Source organism: Necator americanus, chromosome X, assembly GCF_031761385.1.
Source record: "Necator americanus strain Aroian chromosome X, whole genome shotgun sequence".
NCBI lineage: Eukaryota > Metazoa > Nematoda > Chromadorea > Rhabditida > Ancylostomatidae > Necator > Necator americanus.
The window spans coordinates 27,341,095-27,363,966 of record NC_087376.1 but is presented as its reverse complement, the minus strand read 5'-3'; the positions used below and the strand labels follow the sequence as shown (position 1 = coordinate 27,363,966).

The 22,872-nt window shown below is 36.9% G+C and overlaps 1 protein-coding gene across 3 annotated transcripts; it reads right to left on the bottom strand.

Annotated features, from left to right (window-relative positions):
• Positions 1-8,986: 8,986 nt before the first annotated feature.
• RB195_025678 (uncharacterized protein) lies at positions 8,987-22,450 on the bottom strand (the record flags this gene model as incomplete). Of its 3 annotated transcripts, XM_064213923.1 has the most annotated exons (21): positions 8,987-9,101; positions 9,165-9,250; positions 9,419-9,529; positions 9,583-9,732; positions 9,800-9,875; positions 9,951-10,038; positions 10,460-10,584; positions 10,649-10,740; positions 11,871-12,006; positions 12,063-12,160; positions 12,220-12,365; positions 15,669-15,795; positions 15,882-16,009; positions 16,071-16,223; positions 17,011-17,182; positions 17,311-17,436; positions 17,540-17,641; positions 18,451-18,582; positions 20,287-20,349; positions 21,917-22,059; positions 22,306-22,450. In XM_064213923.1, 21 exons carry the CDS (start codon positions 22,448-22,450, stop codon positions 8,987-8,989), a joined length of 2,514 nt encoding a protein of 837 aa, XP_064069802.1. The 3 variants fall into 3 exon arrangements, with proteins under 3 accessions (XP_064069802.1, XP_064069804.1, XP_064069803.1); XM_064213922.1 differs by lacking the exons at positions 12,220-12,365; positions 15,669-15,795; positions 20,287-20,349; positions 21,917-22,059; positions 22,306-22,450 and adding exons at positions 18,697-18,805; positions 18,923-19,010; positions 19,752-19,896; XM_064213921.1 differs by lacking the exons at positions 8,987-9,101; positions 9,165-9,250; positions 9,419-9,529; ... (13 more) ...; positions 17,540-17,641; positions 18,451-18,582 and having other exon boundaries at positions 20,227-20,349.
• Positions 22,451-22,872: the final 422 nt, after the last annotated feature.

Sequence of the window (22,872 nt, the reverse complement as noted above, 5' to 3'; positions counted from 1 at the left end):
CTCAAATAAAAAATCATAAGTATCAGAAGGGCAAATACAGTAATACGAAAAAAAAAAGAGTTATTTAACGAGTGCAAAAATAGATACAATTAGCAAAACAAATGCGAACAACTTTGAAATAACGAAAGAAAAGCAGACAGTGGTGAAAAGGGAGTTGGGACTAATGAGTAATGGAAACTATTATCAGAGGAGGAAAAAGGAAACAAAATAGAAAGTGGTCGGATTGCGAAAGGTGAGCGAATATGAAATGAGTCATAACAGCAATGAACGCGAATGAGTCAGTCGACAATGTGATAGCGAGGAGAATTTCTGCACCGGAATGAAAAACTAAAGTACTTTGGAGTGGTGTATCGTGAAGTGCGCACCTTTCGAGAACTTCAAAAAAAAAAGCCAACTAGTTGCTGCAGAAAATAAACTGAAATAGCAAAGCACGTAGAGGAATACCACTACAGTCATAAGAAACTGATTAAAATACGTTTGAGCAAGAAATTCCGTCCACATGAACAATAATTCCCACTTTAATTTCCCTTTTCCCACCAAAAACTCCAACAATGATGCTATAATGTAATTACAAGCGGCTTCAACGCGTTCAAGCCATTTACTGTGTGAAGGAAATCGTGTCAAGACCAGCATTGGCCTAACCTCGTCACGAGAACGAAGCCGCTCAATCTGACACTACTCTGCGGCTGCTGTAACGCTTCCAGAATGGAGCACGTTTTCTTCGAGTCTACATAAAATCTCTTCCCTATTTGTACAATGTTCAGCTTGTATCTGCTGTGAAATCATCAGCAAGTTGTAATAGCGTATGCAAATATTAAATCAATGTATTAATTGTGTTCTAGAAAAAGAAGTATGCGTAGGAGGAAATGTCATTGATTTTTGTCACCCCGGGTGGTCCACAAGCAGAGCTTAGCTTCGTTAGCTTCGATTGATTGTGGGATCTCTTTCTTGACAAAATCTTAGTTGCTCTTCAATGTGTTCAATTGCATCTGCAAAGCTAATAAGAAGATAAAGTGTGCTTTAAAATCGTGATTTTTTTTTAAATGTACAACTTGCTTCCTGTGTCTTTTTGTCAGTTTTTTCTTAAAAGGAATATCATATGAAACTTTAATTTTAGAAGCTATTCACGTACATACAAATAATCTTCTACAGTGAGGAATTTGCAAACTTGCAAACACCCGTTTCTCAGCGGCTGTGATCATAAATTCATGATTCCTTATAGTTTGCGTTTTTTAGTACGAAGGTTAGATGAATAGAAAGATAAAATTTTCGAAAAAAAAGGGATCTCCACAAATGCGTCTTGAAAAAATGCTGCATCACAGCTGCTTAGTCATACAAGAGAGGATAGGATCAAATAAGAAAGTGAATTAGACTAGAATTGATCGAGCCAGACACAAAGTGTTTGGGCACGTTAGGCAAGGTGTTATACTTCAGACTACATTTTTTTTTGCAGAAAGAAATTGTTTATTTTCTTCGCATTTCAAGTTAGCTTCTAATGATGGAAAATCAAAGTGCCGATTCCCCAAATATGACAAAAACGGCACACGCATATACAGACTTCTGAATCAGGATCGAAACTTCGACTTCCTGATGCTTACTTTTCTTTTTTCATTAGCACTTCTATAGTGGATGAGAAAAAACAGGTAGTTGTACAAATAGCACATTTTCTATATGAGTACGATCTAGACGCATACCACGAATTTGGGGTGGTACGGATTTCAGGTGGAGTATCCGTATACGGGGTCGTAGATTATGGACACCGGCGTGGCTCCGCTCATCTCTCCCTGAATCACTGCTAGCAGCCGGGCCCTGAATGCTCTTTTGTACGATGCCTTCTATTGCAGCGCGCCACCCTTGCACGCGTAGCGTCCCTTGCTGCCTATCAGGGCAGTCAGAATTGATTTTCGACGAATCGCAGGGCGGAGGAGCGTTGCAATTGATGGCGTCGTACAAAACAGCATTCTGGAGGAGGCTGTTTGCAGTGATGCAGGGAGGGATGAGCGAAACCACCCCGGTGTCCATAATCTACGACCCCGTATACGGATACTCTACCTGAAATCCGTACCACCGCAGATTCGTGGTATGCTGCCTTTAAAAGAACTGGGACAGGTCCTTAGCTACTAGTTTAGTTCGAAAGTGGATTTCTTAATTACTGTAGAAAAAACCGCGGATTATTCGTATATGTGCATGCGCTCATAACAAAAGGAACGCCAGCGGTTTAGGCAGTACTGAGATGGGGCGGCCATCAATAAAGTCTCGTCGCGTTTCACTCATGGTGAATTTTTGATTTCACATTTTGACAGCATTTTCTGAAAATTTGGCTGGTCTTGACATTGAGAAATTTTTGGTTTAATTTTGCGTGTGTGTCCTATAAGTTCACCTCTCAAAGTGAAGCATTTATGAATGTCTATTCGTAAAGATTTTGAAAGATTTAGAGGAGGAACGTTGAGAAGTTTCCTTTCACTCATTTTTTTTTTCAAGGAATAGATTGCGTTATTTTGCTTTTGGTTCTAAAAAATACGCATACGCGTTCGCGAAATCTCGCATTCTATACGCAGATAGGTACGGATCAAAGTGAAGGTAAATTTTAAACGAACGCGCTGAAAAAAAATCCGCTAGGAAATTCCAAGGAAATGATTATAGCATTGACGGGAGAAGTGTTTTATTTTTAGGATAAATAATAGTAGTTACGGTTTCATTTTACAATAGTGAACAAAATATTTTTAGCCACAACCCTCAAGAAACGTTTTCCAGTCTCCCCTTAAAGTTAAAATGGAGCATTAAACAGGTCCAATAAATTTATTAACCAAAAAGAGTGTGAGTTCATTTACGATTGATTAATTCAACAACATTGTGTCTTTTAAATAACTGCGAATAGCGATGACAGAAATTCGTCTCCAGAGCATCTTTTCCAATCCTCCATCTCTTGATGAGTTCTGAAAGGTGTGTCACACCCGGAAAAATGAATGTGTTAAAATAAAATAATTAAGGATAAACGATAAAATTTTTGACGTCACCAATCCTTATGCGCCAAGGCGTTCACCTCAATTCGCAATAGTTTGATGTTTACGAACGTGAGTGTAGCCCATAGAATGACTTGTGAAGCTCGTCGATATGTCAAGTTAGAGTTTTTATCCTCCCAGACAACTCTGCTACCAATTTATCGATATCTGAGGGATGAAAAATTTCTTCCGTACTAGGGCAGATTCGAACCATGGACCTTCCGCAATGGCAGCAGAACTTCTTCCCAACTACGCTACATCCGCCAGTAAAAGAAGGTTCAGTAGTAGTAATATGCCAACTTTGAAGTAATGGATCTTATGTGAGATCGTGGATCTTGGTTTTTAATCGCAAGAAAGGGATTGTACTGGAAATAATGGTTTAAAGGCATTACCCCACGAATCTGAGGTGATGCAGATTTCAGGTGGAGTATTCTTATAAGTGGTAGTAGATTATGGAGAGGAGGGTGATTCCTTCCATTTCTTTCTAATTGCCGTAAAAAAACAAACGGCCCGGAAGATGTGGCCGCACAAGGCTGGCGCGCTCTAGTCGAACTCCTCGTAGAAAATAGCACGCCGGCACGCTCGAAGCCGTATCTTCCGGGCCGTTTTTTACGGCAATAAGGAAGAAATGGACGGATTCACACCCCTTCTCCATAATCTACGATCCCGTATACGAATACTCCACCTGAAATCCGTACCACCTCAGATTCGTGGAGTGATGCCTTTAATATCTCGCCTTTTCCTTACCGAGAAAGAAATACATCATCTACGAGCGATTTGCTTCTATACCAAATTCACATATCATTAATACATTTGAAGAAATGAAAATTTCTTTTTGCGATTGCATTAGTGATCGAAAATAAGTTCCCGAATTTTCTCGGAATAGCTCAGTAGACGTTTACCGTTCATCTTGTTTTGAACCAGAAATAAAATCAAACGTCGTACCGTTTATACCTGAAAATGTCTTCTCAACTTATCAGATAACTGAGCGAGTTGTGCAGACGTTTTTAGCTAGCAGTGCTAAAAAATCTGATTAATTTCAGACTCAAAATAAGACGGAGGAATCACCATAAAATTCTCATAAATTGCTCATTACAATATTAAAGGTCTCCGCCGTATCAATCCACTCGGGATGCGCCAACTCGTTTTACTGTACTTCATAATCGTTGAGATTTTGGAAGACTTGTTGTCCTATACAATGACTTGCAGGGGCTAGCCGATGATCCAGTTGGCGTTTTCATCCTCCTAGACAAGTCTTTTACTAATTTATCGACCTCCTGGGGTGAAAGGTTTGGTTGGCACTTCGGCGGCTTCGAACCATCGCCGGGTGCGGCCACTATGGATCCCTCCACCGACTCCGCTACACCCGTCCCATATCATGAGGCTAATCTGAAGTAAACATGTAATTTTTATGAGGAATATAATTCCAATGGCTTCTGAACACCATTGGAGGTCGAGTCATTAACTAAAGGTTATAATCTTGACTAGGGTTAGACCTCATTTTTATTCTTATTGGGCACGGTTGACAGAATTACTAGTCAAATCAATCATTTTTATTTTTTGTGAGTTAAATATACATTTTTCTATCGAGGGACATTTTTTAAGTGCGCAGAAAAAAGGCTTTTTTTTAAGTGAAGAGACGTTAAACTTTGATTGAGCACACCTTATTATTTATAGAAACATCAGGAACTCAACTTATTTTTGCTGTAACTGATACAATGATCGAACTATAGTTCTTCAAGAAATTTTGATTCTCCGGGGTATTCAATAAACAAAACGTTGAATTTTAATCTACGTTAGACTTGACATTCTCACTAATTTAAGCAGATGACGAAGATATCTGAGGATCGTGAGTAGTTTGCTTTTTGCCAGTTACAGGCTGAATTTCTATTGTCATTGAGGTCCCTGTAGGAAATTTATGAATTGAGGACTAATACATGGTTGTAAGAATGATTTTCCCTCCTTGATCCACCATATGTCACTTGTTTAAAGGTTTGGTTCAGATTTTTGGCACTTTTTAAAGTTGGAAACTGGTGAATCTCTCACGATTTTCTTACCTTTTGGTCGTAATGTTTCTGTTCGAACTCAACAAATCGTCGTGTTCCTTGAGTTTAATAACCAAAGTGCATGAATTTACATGAGTACAGTGCTAAGTAGCGAACCGAATGTAACCAAAATACCGTTACATTGGCATCACTACTTAAAACTGTTTCTCATATATTAGAGTGGGGCCAGTGGTCGTAGTTGTGGCAATAGTCAGGAAGTGACAGGAAGTGCTGGTGGCAATAATGGTAGAAAAAGCTGCCGCCAAGTTGTGGTGTGAGTGTGAGGATGAACCGGAGAGAGGTGCGCCGAGTGGTCTTCTATACACACCGCACACATATCAATGACCTCTCAAGTGTGCTTCTCACTGGATAGCTGAGCTCAGTTGATCTTAGCCGAATTGAGGAATTGAAATCGAACAGAGCGGATGTATTGTACAACGAGATGGTGGTAGCAATAGCGATGCGACTGTGTGGACTGGCTACAGTGATTTTACATTGGGTGTCGTAAATCCTCAACTGAAAAAAATAGCGAAATGTTCCATCACTAGATTATAACCAACATGAAAAGGTGCTTATTGTTCTCTTGTCGGATTATTGTCAATGTTTCAACAAATTCTGCCTCGTTATCCTCAAACCAGTAGTGACAGAAATTTCGGATGAAGCACTACATTGAATCGGTACAATGTCCCACATTTGAAAATTTGTATCGAGCTTCAACAGTACACATTCTTCTGAATGAGGAAATAAAGAGAGTTAGAACGAGTCTTGCATTTCTTAAATCATGTTTCTGCATTTTTAATACTTTTTCAGATGTTTGATTTTTATTAGGGCTTTCACGTTCATGCAAAGGATCCGGTAGCATCTTCATATTTCATAAAAGTGCAGGAATGCAGAATCGTGTTTTATGTTCTGTGCTAATTTTTATAACAATTGTTCCTGCACCCATAAAGTAAAAAGATATGAGCTGTTCAGAGTAAGTCACTTGGAATAAAAGTCATTCAGAGTGTAATAATTATAAATTTCATCAAAATAATTTGTTGAAACATACCCTTTTTGTCTCATGGCATGCATAAACTTTGTACAAAAATTGGACAGCAATTTTAGTCACCTTCTTCGAATATCAGTAGTGAAGAAAAAGGAGCTTTCTTCATGTGCAAATGATTAGAATTCCCCAGTAAGTAATTAAAGGCAGCACACCACGAATCTGTACCTAGTGAGGGAATTCGCGGAAAAACTAGAGATGAGGTATCCATGGTTGTTGCGCTCACCTCTCCCTAATCGTCGTTGGAACCGCTTTAGTTCCTACGAGATAAGTTAGCACACTCTTCTCTGTACACTTTCCGATTCGTTCAGCAGCTTATTCTTTGGTTACTTGAATAGGCTGCTAAGAAGACATCACTGATCTCCGACTGCTCGCTCGTGGACGCGGCGCGTGCACAAAGGTGGCGCGTTGCAAGTGGAATTAGCAGAACCTCCCCGGATCCTGCAATCTATCGATCCATTTCTAGCTTTTCTTGCGGGTTCCTTCACCACGTCAGATTCGTGGTACGCTGCCTTTAGTATGGTTTAAAGCTGGAAAATGTGAAGAAATTAATAAATTGTCAGCACCATCCAATTTCCCACTCACTGTAATTTATATTATGGAAGACTCTTTCAAGTTCGTCTGCAGTTGTAAGAAAATATTGCATTCAAAAAATCGTTATATATTGACTATTCAAAAAAGAAAAGATCTCAACTAGTTTACTTCAGAGTTCATTACTGTAATAACATGAACAAAACACAATTGTTTGGATCTCATTTTTGTGCCTTTATTTTCAAAATTGAAACCATAATATTAGGTTGGTGCAAAATTAATTTCGGTTTCGAAGTAAGTCTAAATAAAACAATTTTTACCGTAAATTATTTCGTCTCAAGGCAAACAACACATAGGTGTTGTTTGCCTTGAGACGAAATAATTTACGGTAAAAATATTGTTGTTTAAAAATGTTGTTAAAATAATATAAAATAAATTAAATAAAAATAATATAATATAATAATATAAATAATAAATAATAAATAATAAATTAAATAATATATTTTATAAAAATATAAAAATATAATGTTGTTTTGTAGGTCTTTATTTGCCCTTTCAAATACATATCTAGCTCTTGCTTTAATTTTTTCAGCTGGTATTTTCCAGGGCTCTGGAAAATCATGAACCGACGCGACTATCGAGCCATCATGCTCTACGATTTTAAATTGGGGCACTCCGCAGCAGAAGCTTCTCGGAACCTTAGGAGGGCTTTTGGGTCAGACTGTCCTTACGAGCGGACATTGGAGTTCTTGTTTAAAAAATTCGCTTCTAGCGATTTTGATCTCGAAGGAAAACCGGGTCGCCCTCGCAGATCGTAGCTTGGTAATGAAGATCTGGAGAGAGCCGTAGAAGAAAACCCGGAGACTAAGAAACGGACGTTAGCAGAAGACCTGGGCGTACATCATACTAGGATAGTTCGACATTTGGCGGAAATTCGCAAGATAAAGAAGATGTCAAAGAGGATGCCTCAGGAGCTGACCGAAGAGCAGTGTCTGGCAAGTTATGGCACGTGTTCTAACTATTTGATTCGGTTAAAAATAAGTCCATTCTTAGTCATATTATAACCGTAGATGAAAAGTGGGTTTTTCACGATAATAGGAAACGTGGATTTGTGTGGGTAGATAAGGATGCCCCTCCAAACACTTTTCGTAAACCAGATCTTCACCCCAAAAAAGTCATGCTTACAGTTTGGTGGTGCTGTAAGTGTTTGATCCACTACAGCTTCATGTAACCAGGCCAGACAATTACAGCAGAGTGCTACTGCTGTGATTTAGAGCATATGTATGGAAAGTTGCAAAAATTGTGGCTGGCAATGGTGAATAGAGGTGGGCCGATTCTGCTTCAAGACAACGCAAGGCCATATACCACACAAGTCACCCGGCAAAAATTATTCCATCTAGATATAGCAGTTCTCCCTCACCCACCGTATTCCCCATACCATTCCCCAATAGACTATCACTTTTTTCGAGTTCTCTATTCACATTTGCCCCAGCGACAGTCCACTAATTCATACGACGTTGAAAGTGCTTTCTTACTACCAATTCGTAGGAAAAGATGTGTAGATTCTGGTGGTTTCTATATCGATTAATAAAGTTGTGTTTAAAGGCATCACTCCACGAATCTGAGGTGGTACGGATTTCAGGTGGAGTATTCGTATACGGGATAGTAGATTATGTGGGTCATTACGTAGTCTCACATGTAAATAACTAATAGCCAATTATTTTTGTCCTGCATGTCCTTGTTTTTTGTTTGTTGGACAGGAAACTTATTGTGGAGTGCACGTACAAATATGTATGTGGCTGCTCAAAAAATACTTCTACGGTTCTTTTTGGAGATTTGTGGATTGTGAGCACTAGTCAGCTGAGATTTCTGAGTTAAAGGTATCACCCCAGGAATATGAGGTGGTACGGATTTCATGTGGAGTATTCGTGTACGGAATCGTAGATTATGAAGAGAAGGGTGATCCCGTCTACTCCCTTGTAGTTGCCTTAAAAAACGGCTCGGAAGATACGGCTTCGGGCGTTCCGGCGCTCTATTTTCTACAACGAGTTCGATTGGAGCACGCCAGCCTTGCGCACGGGCCGCATATTCCGGGCCGTTTTTTACTGCAATTAGGAAGAAATGTAAGGAGTCACTCCATCTCACCCCCTCTCCATAATCTACTATCCCGAATACGAATGCTCCACCTGAAATTCGTACCATTTCAGATTCGTGGATGCCTTTGAGCTGTGTTATAGCAATTTGAAGTACGCGGACCGTTCCCGAAATTAATTACGCACCAACCTAATAATAGGAGTGAATGTGCAATGACAGCTTTTATTGAATGCACTAACATTATCATTAACTACATAAAACACCCTGTTTCACTAGACAACATTACAGAGACCTTCAGTAACGCTACATGTATAGGATCCTGGACATCCGGAATCATCTGTACATGGATTTCCAATGGTGTATATCATTTGGTTCATGTAGTTTCCACTGAAATGAGGGCATCCTTAAGTTAGTTAAAAATTTACAATCTTTGCAAAAAGAAATCCTTACGCTGGCCCATATTGACAAACAGAATAGGTGAATGTTGGGCAGTGTTGGATGGAGCAGCCGAGCTTGTAAGTGGTTTCCCAGGCCATCTGGAAGAATAATTAATTTGGCAAAAGTCAAGTGAATACGAATTTACCAGCAAAAGGTGAGCAAAACTTCTTCTAAAAAGGATGATATAACAATAAATAATGTAATAAAGTAATTTCGGGTAGAAACTTCTTAACTCATTCCCATCCATATATAACACATCCATATACCTGAGTATAATGTCCAACCGCCATTCCTGGTCTATTCCATAAAGCATCAGTTAGCATATTCTCTTGTCCAACACCATATTTTTTAAGTTCATCCCACCATAATTGTGAGGACTAGAACTTGAGGCTTATCTAGTTGTCAACGATGAAATTTATGAGTTCATTACCTCAGCGGCTGTTGTTACACGATCAACGTTTAGTGCACTTGTCCTATAAAGGTTCTCGCCTAATCCTGGCCTTTCTGCTGATGTTGAATGTTGATATACACATTTTTGACTGTGTGTTATTGCTGATGCTTCCACGTTACAGTCATAAACCTATAAAAATAGTGAAATCCGCAAAGATAAATGGTTCTGTAGGCGGTGAATGCTAGGATTATCCTACCATCTTAAGCATTTTTGACGCTTTCGGTGCATTTCCGCCTAATGCATCAGGTTCAAGGCCTTTAGGAACTCGAGATCTGTAACAGAAAAGGACAATTTGATTTCAAAAAATAAAAAATACACTACATCCTTATGATTCCCTGCAGTTTCACCTCAAATAGTTGTGCACCTCTAGGAATTTCTTTCGACTCGCATCTGTCATGTTCGAATTCGATGGGCACATAGTGTTAGCTCCAGTATCTGAATTTTGATAAAACTTTAAACGAAAAAAACTTTAACAAAATTTGCTTGAGAGAAGGAAGCAAGCGAAAGTTGCGTAGAAAAGAGATTTTCAATATTTCATTTTCAATTGAAAATCGCTATTTGTGTCAAAATAGTGCAAAAACACACACACACAAAAAAAAAAAGAGAGAATCCGCAGAAAGAGTATTCGCACTAGTACTAAAAAGTTCCAGGAACATATTCTCAATCTATTCAAACTGAAAAAAGTAGCGTTCTTTTTAATATAACGAACAATTTATACGCTCTTTTCCATTTATAGCCATAAAAATTCAATTTTTAAGCCTAATAAGTTGCTTATCTGGTAGCCGCAATTTTGACATTAAAAGTTATCGAAGGATTTGAAACTCTAGAATCCGAAAATAAATCCGCACAAACTCACCACTCTCTTCAATCTCTTCAACACAGAGTCCTCCTGAACACGTTGATCCAGGATAAGTTGTACAATCTGCTGCCGATGTACAAGCTGCGCCATTCTCCCACATTACACCATTCGTATAGTAACCACTAATAGTGATAAAATGGCCAAGGAGAGAGACCATTATGTGGAAAATATAGTGAAATTACTTACATTTTATTGTAGAGACAAGTAACAGTCAATGCACTACTAGCTGAGCAGACCTTGTAAGCGCAACCGATACCTGTCATTTTTCCATGGACCATCTGAAAAGTTATTGTGACTGATCACAACCTATAGGAAAACCTGTTGAACAATGTGTTATTTAAAACAATTTTTATTTATCTATTCACCTACACCATTGGTGCACCAGGAAAAAAAAGAGAAAAGAACACACACTCTGTCTGAGTTGGAACGTTTTTAAAAAACTGGTAACCAATTTATTATCAGTGGAACTTTTCGCAGTTTTTTTTTTCAAGAGCGGATAACAGGTCAAAAATGTGTTCTTCCACTACTGTAAGTGTGACATTAACTATGGTGAAATCTTCTAATATTCCTCAACTTCTCTTTCAAAAGAGTTGTTCTGATTCTCATTTGACAACCAAGAATCCGGATTCAAACACGTAAACAGTCAATTTGTAGCGATTATTCCGTTTTGGGACCGCTTAAAGAGGATCATTTTCCAGAAAGAAACTTTCGAACGCTATGAAATCGAAACTATTGTCAGGTAAAAGGTTTTATTCCCTGGCATCTCTTGGTTTTCAGAAACGGGGAATCCATTGATGGGACTGTTCGTTTCTTCTGAATAATAAGTTATACAACCAATAGGTAGATAAAGTTAGAATTCAAATATGAATTGATTACAGGCTTCATCTAAGCGCTTGCAACCAAAGACTCTATTAACCTAAACTACTATTAAACTCTATTAGCTGCTCCTTGAAAGCTGAATCCAGAAAGATAGTAGCGTTCAGCTTAACAAGCAAGTTAGCTCCAAATCTTCAATTAGTGGGTTTCCGTCAAACAGTATTCAAATTTTAAAGTGTTAGTTTCGAATGTGTTAAAGTGCAAGACTTCAACTGAGGTCGGGCAGATAGAGGAGTGTGTGCATGTTGAGCAGCTAATGAATGTCCGTCATGGCATATGCGCTGCGCTCACCCGGTTGAACACAGTTGGAACGGATTATATTCATAGTGCGGTATTCCTACATAAGGAGGAGAAAGAGTAATTCTCAGAATGCGATTTTTTTTTCAAAATTCAGGCAAAACAGTGTAGTTCAATTCAAAACAAAATACGATCTTTATGTTTAAGTTCAGCGCAACTAAAAAATTCTGCATGTAACAACTGAATAAATCTTATGGAAACCTTGTAAAGAGGTAAAATTTTCCTATGTACTCACATTTGCGAAAGAATAAAGATTTGTGTTCACGTATTTGTTCTCTGGATCAGTGTTCCCGTTCTGACGAACAACACTCCACCATTTGGTTAGAGCTGTTGCTACGTTTGTTAGAGGATTTGAGAATGTTCCAGTATATCTAGAAGAGATCGCTGTATTAAATTACAGCCAAGAAAAATCCAGAATTAAGCACACTTGATAATATTCTGTGAATATCCACTAAACGTTCCCATAGATGACGGGCAGTTAGCAATGTAATCCTGAGCCTGTTGTTCTAATGTACAATCCCATTGCTAAAATGAAAACTTTTTAAATGTGGTGAAATTTTTACTGATGTCAAATTAAACCGCACCAATTTATACATATTCTTTGCAGGACCCAGAAATCCGCATTTGTTTGGTTCTAAGCCTTTAGCAACGCTTAAGCGTGCTTCATTATGAGCATTGAGAAACAAAAGTCTTGCGGTGTCGGTGATTTCGGAGTTAGTGCATCCGAATGCTAAAAAATTACGTAGAGGGATTTTTTTTTTGAGAAGAAATTGTTGAAAAAGGTGAAGTAATAGGAGAGGAAACTTGCATTGACGTTTCCTTCGAACTCCTGCTGAATGTACGAAGGAAGCAACTGCCACCTGAAAAATAAGATGAATTTTGGTCTTTTGGCTCATCTAAAGATATCGTTGTTGTTTTCTGGATCTGCCCAAACGTGGCTCCCTCAAACATCTCGATATTATGTGGTTTTTTGAAATACGAATTTGAGAGAGCTTTGTGGTATTTTCTCAACCTATCAGTAAAATTGTGAATGTTGAAAACATGCAAACCAGACAAATCACTACGGGATACGGTAGCATCGAGGAAGCCCACTGCTATGCACTGTGCTCAGCTGTCAGCGGGCGGATTATATTCGGTTTGCGACGTCGCCGTTTTTTTATTTAGCTGCCATTCCGGATCTCTGTCTCTGCTCGATCCGAAAAGGGGTTTGCTCGCTGACCTTAAAATTTCGCTTCTTGTAGGAGTATTTATAGCAACACGTGTCCTTGATGGTATGGTTGCACTACAAACTCCATACATTTTTCAAGTAGCGTTTTGTTTGTGAGGAACATAGACCCTGGTCGACAAAGATGAGTGAACTACAGGGATGAACGGAAGTGAAGTGAATGGAAGAGAAATGAAGAGGAAACCGAAGAGAAAGGATCAGATGATGTTTTATGATGATTTTCGTGGTCTCTATCATTTACGTACTGAAGTAGCTGGATATCTTATTCGGACGATATTCCTTATTCTCAGTTGCCCGTAAATAATCTCGATGAGTAGGACATGGTTTTGAAAGCGTAATTAGTCGCCTTCTCTGAGTTTAGATTGAAGTGTCGTTTGTTACTCAAAAAAAAATCACTCGAAAATGAGAAGTTCTAACTATGCCTACCTATTCTTTATATTCTAAGGTTCTTTCTTCACATCAGAAACTAATAACCAAGCATAAATAATAATAATAACTAACTAATAGCTGCCCTGTGTCAGAGAAAGTGAAAGAAAACTCTACTTGTTTGAAAAAAAAGCAGCTATCTAAAATGATTACTGTAAGATGAACTGGAAACAGGTTACTGTGGTTACTGTAAAATAAATTAATGAAGTGTTATCAAAGATTGTGCTACTAATTACAGTTAGTGTAGCTTTTACTAGTATGTATGCACCAAAGTAATCCCGAGAATGATTTTTTTCAATCTGAAACTTCCTAGTTCTATTCATACCAATTCGAGAACGATTTCTGATCTATTCATGATCATTGAAACATTTGTGCTGGGTTCCGGAATATTTTTCTTTTCGCTCTGTACACGTATGTATGTACAGAACAAAGAATTCATTTTGCAGAGAAGCACTTATCGTAAATAAGAGAATGAGCATGGATCAGTGCGATTTAATTTCTGTGTTCGTAGCTGTCATGGAATCACATGTGCACATTCCGACGCTGCATTCCATATAAAATATGACTTTAGGCACTATGTTAGCCGCACAACAGACCATTCATTTTCTCCTAGGTGATATTTAGGATTAGAGGGTTATAGGATTTTTAATTTTTCTAAGGTAATTGAAACGTGAACAGTTCCTGAAAACTTTTCGAAGTTTTTTCCAAAAAACAACAAATTTCGACAAAATCAAAGAGATGTCAAATGTCACGGAAATGAGCAAAATTTGAGGAAAATATTTTACTAATTTTAAACGAAAAAACCCAAGAAGTTCAACAGAATCCTTAGAAGTGAAATCCCCTTGGATCTACCTTAAAGTACAGTAACTGTTTAGCTGGATATACGTTTTCTGCAGTAGTAAGCGAACAGGGTATACTTGATAAATTTATTGATAGGTTTATTTTTCAGGAATGCATCGACTGACGCTTCTTTTCCTTGCTCTTTCCGTGACTATTGAAGCAGCTAGTCCAACGTGGAGTGCATGGGGTGAATGGGGAGCGGTTTGCACTGTAGGTATCCAGTTTCTAGCAATTTTTTTTGAGAACTGCTAAAAGAAAACTGTTCCAGGAATGCTCTGGTGCAATATCACGCGGTCGTTCAAGAGTATGTATCCCAGGAGATGATTTAACTTTGTGCAGGTACCTCAAAAATTTCAACTCTTCATTTTGAACGTGAGAGAGTCAGGAGGATCTAACAATTTTCAATTCTAGTGGATCTCGCCTGGAAGAAGAGTTGTGTATAGATTGTACTGGCCACTGGAACGAATGGAGTGAGGGAACAGTGTGTTCAGATGATTGTGGATTATGTGGGAAATACACGAGATTACGGGAATGCACAAATGCTGCTGGATGCCCCACACCTACATGCGAGTAAGCGATTTTCGCTGTATCTTCAGTTTCTTTTTGCTTTTTTCCTGCACGGTGTTTTGCGGAATCTTGTGCCTTCTTCCAGAGGAAATAGCACCGATCTTAATTCCGCAACATGTGACAGCGGAATTGTCTGCGTGTTCCCAAAAACCTCATGCTGTCAAGGAACTAAGGTGAGGATTCGTTAATATGAATGCGTTTCTTCTGTTCTACCTTCTCAATGCATCTGCTAAATGCTCAAGTATATCCGAGTAGACTTCTTAAAAATTTATTTTGTCATTTGCATCGATTCTGACGGGTTTTCCGTGGATTGATCGGTCGAGAACGGATTTTGAGAGGTATCTCGGGAACGGTATCAAATGTTTCCATATTATTTATCATGAACTCTTATATCAGAACTCTTAAAAGTCCAAGAATAACGCGTAGCTATCGTTCATCATCGTTATAGACGGTCGACATGGTAACGAAGCGATTCTATTGCAAGATGAACTGACGAAAATGATGTGCTTACTGGTATTCGTATTCTTGGATCCGGAATCCTACAAGTAGAGGACATTTGTGTCATATTCTTTTTTCTGTCCTCCCTTGATGAGGTCGATTCTTCTTTATCACCAAGTAAATAATAAATACAATAAAATATAAATAAATATCACATCACAGTATGATTCACAAAACAGAAATAAATACACATTTATATTCATAAATTTTCTTCTGTCACGATTTATTAAATTGTGAGTTACATTTTGTGAATGGGACCTTGCACATAATTGATTTGTAGGACATTTTACATTGAACATTGAAGATCAACAAATACTACTCGGTTTCCTTCAAGAAAAAAAAATGTCCTAAAAAATAGTGGCAACGAATCTATACTTTCCTTTACTTTTTCCATTTCAACGAATAGGTACGTTTATTTATCCTAGCACAATAAAAACAAGTTTTGAACGGTAAATTATTATCCTCTATAAAAAGAACTTTGTAACAACCAATCCGGATGTCTTAATTCTGTAATTCTTTTTCCGCTGTAGAGTTCTACAGTTGGCATCTCGCCATAACTTGAAGCATCGAATTCGACTGGATTGTGACTTCGGTAGCGGATTTCCTGGATATAATTGCACATGAAAATCTTTCATTCCGCCCAGGCGATGATGGTATTGTACGAAAAAAGGATGACGCATTAAAAATCACCTTCATAATACACATAAATGCTGCAGGTTCAACACCGAGACTAAGTTTGTGTGCAATTAATTCAGGTCTTTGAATAATATCCGGAACATCAAGGACTCCAAAAACGCATGACCAACTCCTTATTTGTCCTGAAACCAATTCACCATAATTTAATTGCTTGATTAAGAAAAAATTGTTTTTAGTACATACCTCCACATGGTTTTTGCCATTCCCAAACTTGATATCGTCCGATATATGTGGTACCTACTGAACTCGTTGTTTTTTCCCATGGTGGATTCATTTTCATGTATTTTCGTAGCCAAATAATGTCTCTTGCGCGAAATGAGCCGGGAACTCGGAGCACTTAACAAACAATTTCTTGTTGATGGTTCGAAAAAAGGAAACAAGACAAATATTCACCAACTCGTTTTTGAAGCAAACACTAATTGACATTAATTGAAAATATAAGATAAGGATAACCCTGCGTAGGTACTGTATATGATTCTGTTATCAAGAAAAAAAGCAGTTACAACCCTTGAATAATAATTGAAATAATAATAATAATAATAATAATAATAATAATAATAATAATAATAATAATAATAATAATAATAATAATAATAATAATAATAATAATAATAATAATAATAATTGAAATGAGGTGATAAGAGAAAATCTTTTTCCAAATTCTCACTTTTATAATTTTGAACACATAAAAAATAAAAATTATCAAATGTAGTAATGCTGTAAGACTCGTAATCGAAAACTTGTTCATACAAATAGAAAAATTAAAAACAAATGCAGCTAAACGAGCAATGAAGTAAACACAACAAACTGTAGTAACAGATATTCACTAATAATTTTTTGCTTATTTTACAGATTTAATCTACATTATACTATAAAATAATATCACATTATATATATATAATGCATATAATATGTGTATATATTTTATTCGAATACAGTATTGTTTTTCCGTAGGTACGCCGATAATTTGATTTTTTACATTTTTTTTTATTCGATTGAGAATTGCTGCTTTCGAAGCGTTACTCAGAGAAGGATTCATCCAAAAAGCATCAAGATTTTCAAACTTTAGTCACTTTAATATATATGGCAGAGAAATTCAAGAACAATAACAATTGGATCTTACATGGAGCATTACCAGCAACCGATGTCCAGAATGATTCATCCGGAATCCATGTATGACTGAGATATCGTAGAAGTCTTTTCACTTTTTGACTTCTGACAATGTAATTGGCGGCTTCACGAGGTACAGCGACCGACATAGCCGATTTGTAGAGAGGAACTGGTGGATGAATCCCCTAGGAATGAAACGATACTACCTGATTTTTCTGGAATCATCCATGAGATTGTTTTTTTTTTTCTCTACTTGGTTATCTTATATTTGAAGAAATATAAAATGGGGTTTTATATTCGAAAAATCCCTTACTTCCATAGTTCGATAGCGATCCATTTCATATTCTTCAATGTCGGAGTTGATCGATCCATTCAAAGCCTTCATTATGCGAACCATTTCAAGATTTGTTCGTATTGGTAGATCCGAGCCGGATAAGTACTGTACATAAGAGGAGACGGATGTGTATCTTTGAGAGATATAAATGAAACAGTGAAACTTTTTCCTAATGAAAAAAATATGGTAACAAGTTACAATTACTTACTTGATAGTATTTCCAGCCGTGTTTAAGATTGGTGAGATAGTGGAAACAATTATATACGTTATCGAGGATACCGTAACTTCCCCACTGTGAACGTTTTCCGATCTGAATTCAAAACAATATCAATATGCTCAGTATTTTTTTCGATTCGCTCTATATTTTTGCTCAATATTTTTTACTTTGAATGCGATTTTTCTCAAACTTTGCGCTCATCTTTAGCGAATTTAATAAAAAATTTCTATTAGGTATAATTTAGCTGTTCTTTGCTTGCCTTTTCTCGTCAGAAATTTAAAGAGGCTGAGAAAAAACGATATTCCGCATCAAAGTTTATGAAATGCTCAAAAATTCGCAAGAAAAAATATTTCTTATCTGCTTCTCATTGGATGCTACCTTTGGTTGGAAATTATTAGAAGTGATGAGAAAAAAATTAATTCACTGGTTAAACAGCACTTTTAAACGAAATTTAGAACACAACAGAAAGAGCTACATGAAAAAACGAAATATGCTTAACTCAAAAAAGGCATAACATTTTTCCAGATGAAGCTGTTAACAAACGATAGTAAGGGAGGGGTTTCCACGAACTATTTGGACAAATGATCAAATGCTACAGTATTTGTTTGTTAGTTGATAGTTTTTCTGAGGTTTTTTGCCGATGGACTAGAGAAAGAGGCAGAAAAATCAGTTCCTCAACTCTTAGATTGGTATCAACAAAATCTACAGTACCATGAGAACCGTAACAATGAAAAATCTTTCTAGGTAGAATTGATCACAAGTCCTATTCAAAAAAAAAGACTACGTTAAAGATTTTCTCTTTCATTAGGATGAACCCTTATTTTTGAAAGGAAAAGGAATCTTGTTTTTTATTTCCCTTTCCTGATCTTCATCTGCTAAAATCCAGCTTGAATTAAACTCACAAATGCGGCCATATTTTTAAAACATTTCGGCAATGCCATAATAACGTTCTTGAACCGTCTGCTAGCAGTCCCATCGACTGTGATACAATAAGCATTTTGTGGATGATAAAATATGCTCAATTCTAATAAAACCTGAATGAAAAAATAAAATAAAATGGCTGCAGAATCCTGGATAAAAATTCTGAAAAATACTATGACATTACATTTAAACATATATTATTTCAAAAATAAAAACCATTTCGTTACCTGAACAATATCTTTGTACAAAACAAAACCAAATGACAACGGATATTTTTCTTCTTCTAAGGATAGCGGTTTCCTTTCAAAGAAAAAATATTTGTTGATCGTTTCACAACTGAAATGAGCAACAGGAAAATTTCAATCGCGGTGGATCGTTTAAGGAATTTATGGAAGAATGAGAAAATTTACATAGAATAGCGAATTAGATGAGAATACAAATGTTCGAACTTACACATTAGCTGACTTGTAAATTTCATTTTCGAAAAATTGGAAGTCGTACTTCCAATTTCGATATTTGACGATTTCAACTGTGTTGTTAACTATAGAATCACAGCTAAGATTCGCTGATTCTATATATTTGGTTCCAATGGCGCTGAAAAATAATGTACTTATGGATTTTTACTCAAATATTTGTTTCTCAACCTTATTTTCTGGCGAAACATTATTTTGAAGGATTCTTTTATGATGTTTTGACACTAGAATTTTCACAAAAACTAAATTTTATTATGCATGTTTTTTTCTTTTTTGCGACGCACTTCTATTTCGCTATTTTCCATTATTTTTTGCAAATATCATATGTTCATAATATTTGACAAATATATTAATTTATTTAAACAGAGTAAATCTGAGAATTTATTCTTGTTAGAAGTTTCGGAAATGCTTCTAGCGGGAAACGTTGGAGGCCGGAAGTGAGGCGTATTTAACAGGTTGTACTCATTGTACTCATAACGTGATTGTCCAGAGTTCATGGAATAGAATTTTGAGGAAAATTCTGTAGGAGACAAAAACTTTAGGAAATCACATTCTAGTTCTATGGCGGAAATGTAGAATAGGGATGTTATGTTGAGACCTCCAAGGAACACGGCGATAATATGTTCGACTCCATAAAAGTTTGCCAGTTAGAAGGTATAACCTTTAATTTTCTCCGACTAAATGAACAATCAGCGGAAATGGGCACAAGTTACATTTGAAATGCTATAAAATGTAAACATTATAGTGTTTTTTGAACTCCTACAGAAATCAACGGAAACGTGTCTAGTTTTGTTACAAAAAATACATACTTTCTATCGCTTGTCGATGGTCCATGACATTTATACCATATAACGATGATAGTGATAAAATAGGTAATAATATGGATCCGTTTTCGCATCCGGTAGAAGGGAACGATCGAATACGCGCGAGCCATGAAGAAGGCCGAGATCGCATCGACAAACTTGTGAACACTAGAAATGCAATGACACGCTTTCCAGTGCTGTTCGTAGTTGATTTTATCGAATTACTCGTTAACTACTTTCACAAACTGGTCAATGTCTAAAAACTGTTATAGTTCAGCCGGCTATTCCAGTACTGAAGCGAACTCCTGACCATTTTATTTAGTTCAACTCAAAAGAAATATTTTATCAGTAACTTAAATTCTCGAAATAACAAATACGGAGATATTTATTAAATCTTACCATAAAATATACGATCTTAGAGGAAAATATGTGAATAAGATGATTGAACGAATAGGAACAGCTTGATATGAAACGTCTTCGATCAGTGAATACAATCTTTCCTTGTTGGAAGTGATGTGACATCGATGTAAGTGAAGTTCACCGGATTCGCAGTGTTTACTGTCTCCGTCGATTTCAGAAATAGACGAGATTTAAGCAGGCAACGCTACAAAAAAGACTATCTCAGGACAACGGTTAGATGAAAATATTTAACAGCTAATTTTTACTAATTATTCATGCATCCAATTTTCAATATCTAGAGATTAGTTTGGAATTTATTCAAAAACCTTCTGATTTTCGAACAGATGGTAAGATTTCATAAGTTTTGAATCAGATCCTGCATTTAGAAAGCACTATGATATTATTGGCAAATACTCACTAGTAAATTTCCTCTTAACCGGAATGAAACTATTGAGTTGTCGGAAAAGTTATGATACATTTTTTGCAACAATAATGCTAGCTCATTTTTGGAGACACCAGAGTTAATTGCCTTTATTTTAATAATATATCATCTAATGGCTAATGATTTTTTTTCGTTTTGAAAAAAAAGTAAAGTGGTTCGGTTGAATTTTGCAGATTTTGCAACATGTTGAAGACCGAAGATCAAACTGTGTATTTTGACGGTATTTTACTTTTTTATTCCGGGTTTAAAGGTTTCCTCGTCAAGTTTGTGAAAGGTCGCATAAAGTTCACGGTGACAATGTTCTACAAAAAAGTCAGTGCCAATGAAGGTGTACAAAATTCCGTGTTGGTGGTTTTGATCTTAACGATGAACCACATTCAAGGAGGCCAATCGAGGTTGATGACGATAAAATAAAAGCACTGTGCGAGTAAAACGCACATTAAGCGATACGGGAGTTCACAAAAACATTAAACATTCATTTTTTGCGCGTTTACCAGGACCTGAGGAGACTGAGATGTGTGAAGAAGCACGATATTTGTGCTCCTCATGAACTTAAAGAAGTTCGTTTGATTTCGTGCATGGACATCTAGGATGTGCTCATTTAACTTGACTAAATCGATCTTTTCTTCGAACAACTGATAATTTGTGATAGGGAGTAGAGTATTTACAACAATATGGTCTGCAAATGGTTTTGGTCCCGACACGATTATTCATCCCAAACGATATCGGAAGCAGACCGCACTGATCAGAGGAAAATTATGCTCCTAAAGGGGTTTTGAACGTGTTTTTTTTTTGTTTTTCGAGTTCCTTCCAAGGAACCAAATAACCACTTAGAGTGTGTAATGTCGGGAATTGCACGATTTGAAGGAATTCGTCATTCGGAAACGTTCAAAGCTCGTTAATCGTAAAAGAGTTGTGTTCCATCACGACCGCGCGTGGTCATAAATAAAGTCTGATCACCTGTCAAAAATTATTGGAGTTCGGATGGGGTGTGCTGCTACACCCATCATGCTCGCCTGAGCTTGAGCCTGATTAGATTTCTGCTGATTTCACCTCAAAACGCTTTGGATGATAAAAGATTTAATTCATAAGAGGCTGTTAATCAGCACTTTACCCTTTTTTCACCTATAAGGACAGATCCTTCTTTAAACGAACGGAATTATGAAGCTCACTGAGAGATGGCAAAAGGTTATCGAAGAAAAGGGAAATTCGTGATGTATTGATTTTTGGTCTTTATGTGAATAAGTAACCCTTGAAAAGAAATATAAAAAAGTACGACGTGAATTTCCCCTACAACCCAATTTTTGAGCAGAAAAAAAAAAACACCTACCCCATAATCTATACCCATATCACATTTGTGATAAAAATTGATCACTGGATCGATATCGCTGCTTAGATCAATCGCAGTACCATTCACGAAGAAGCATCCATCGCTGTCTGTTCTCGTTTTCCCCATGAAAGAATCGAAAATAACTGAAAACCGTCGCAATTAATCCCAATGATCAAGGATTACAAATATAACTGATATTTTGTTGATTTAGATCAAATATTTCGAAGGAACATTTTTTGGTTCCATTTTTACCGTCTATGAATACATTGTTCGTCGTTGGTTAAAATACAACCAAAGAGAAATTCTGTCATTTATTGAGACATTTTCGAAATTTTTGGTGTTTTTAAAGTTTTTTTTTCATTTATATGTTTTTAGAGTATGTCACTTACAATCAACGTCGTACATTTTGACGGTAATATTTCTGAGTGATCTTCCTTTGCAATAAACACATCCAAAAACGTTCACTGTTCCTTCTCCAGCATTTGTGATTTGCAAGATAGCGAAAATTCCGGATGCTAAGATGATGGGAATCATCCTAAAATCCTTAGGCCGTATGTAGTGCAGCAGGAAGGGAAAAAGACACATTTATTTAGGGATCTGAGTTTTAGTTGCAAATGGTGAGCACTGAGATTTTGACTAAAATGTCTAAAATTCTGCTCAAGAAAAGGGGAAAAAAAACGAGAAGGAATGATGAGGCACAGATCATGACTGAAACAAATATGAACGATGACGGGAGTTATGAGCAATTTGCCCTCGGTTGACTCATCCCTACTAAACGTTTTAGGACAGGTTGGATATATGGGATCATAGCGACGGAAATGCCAATCATCTGTAGTTTTATTGATATCCTCGGGAGATTTCTACCCTATTAATGAACAAATCATTTTTATATCCCTCTGCACTTTACTTTTTTGTTTAAACGAACCATAAACGAACTAGATAATCCGTATCTCCTA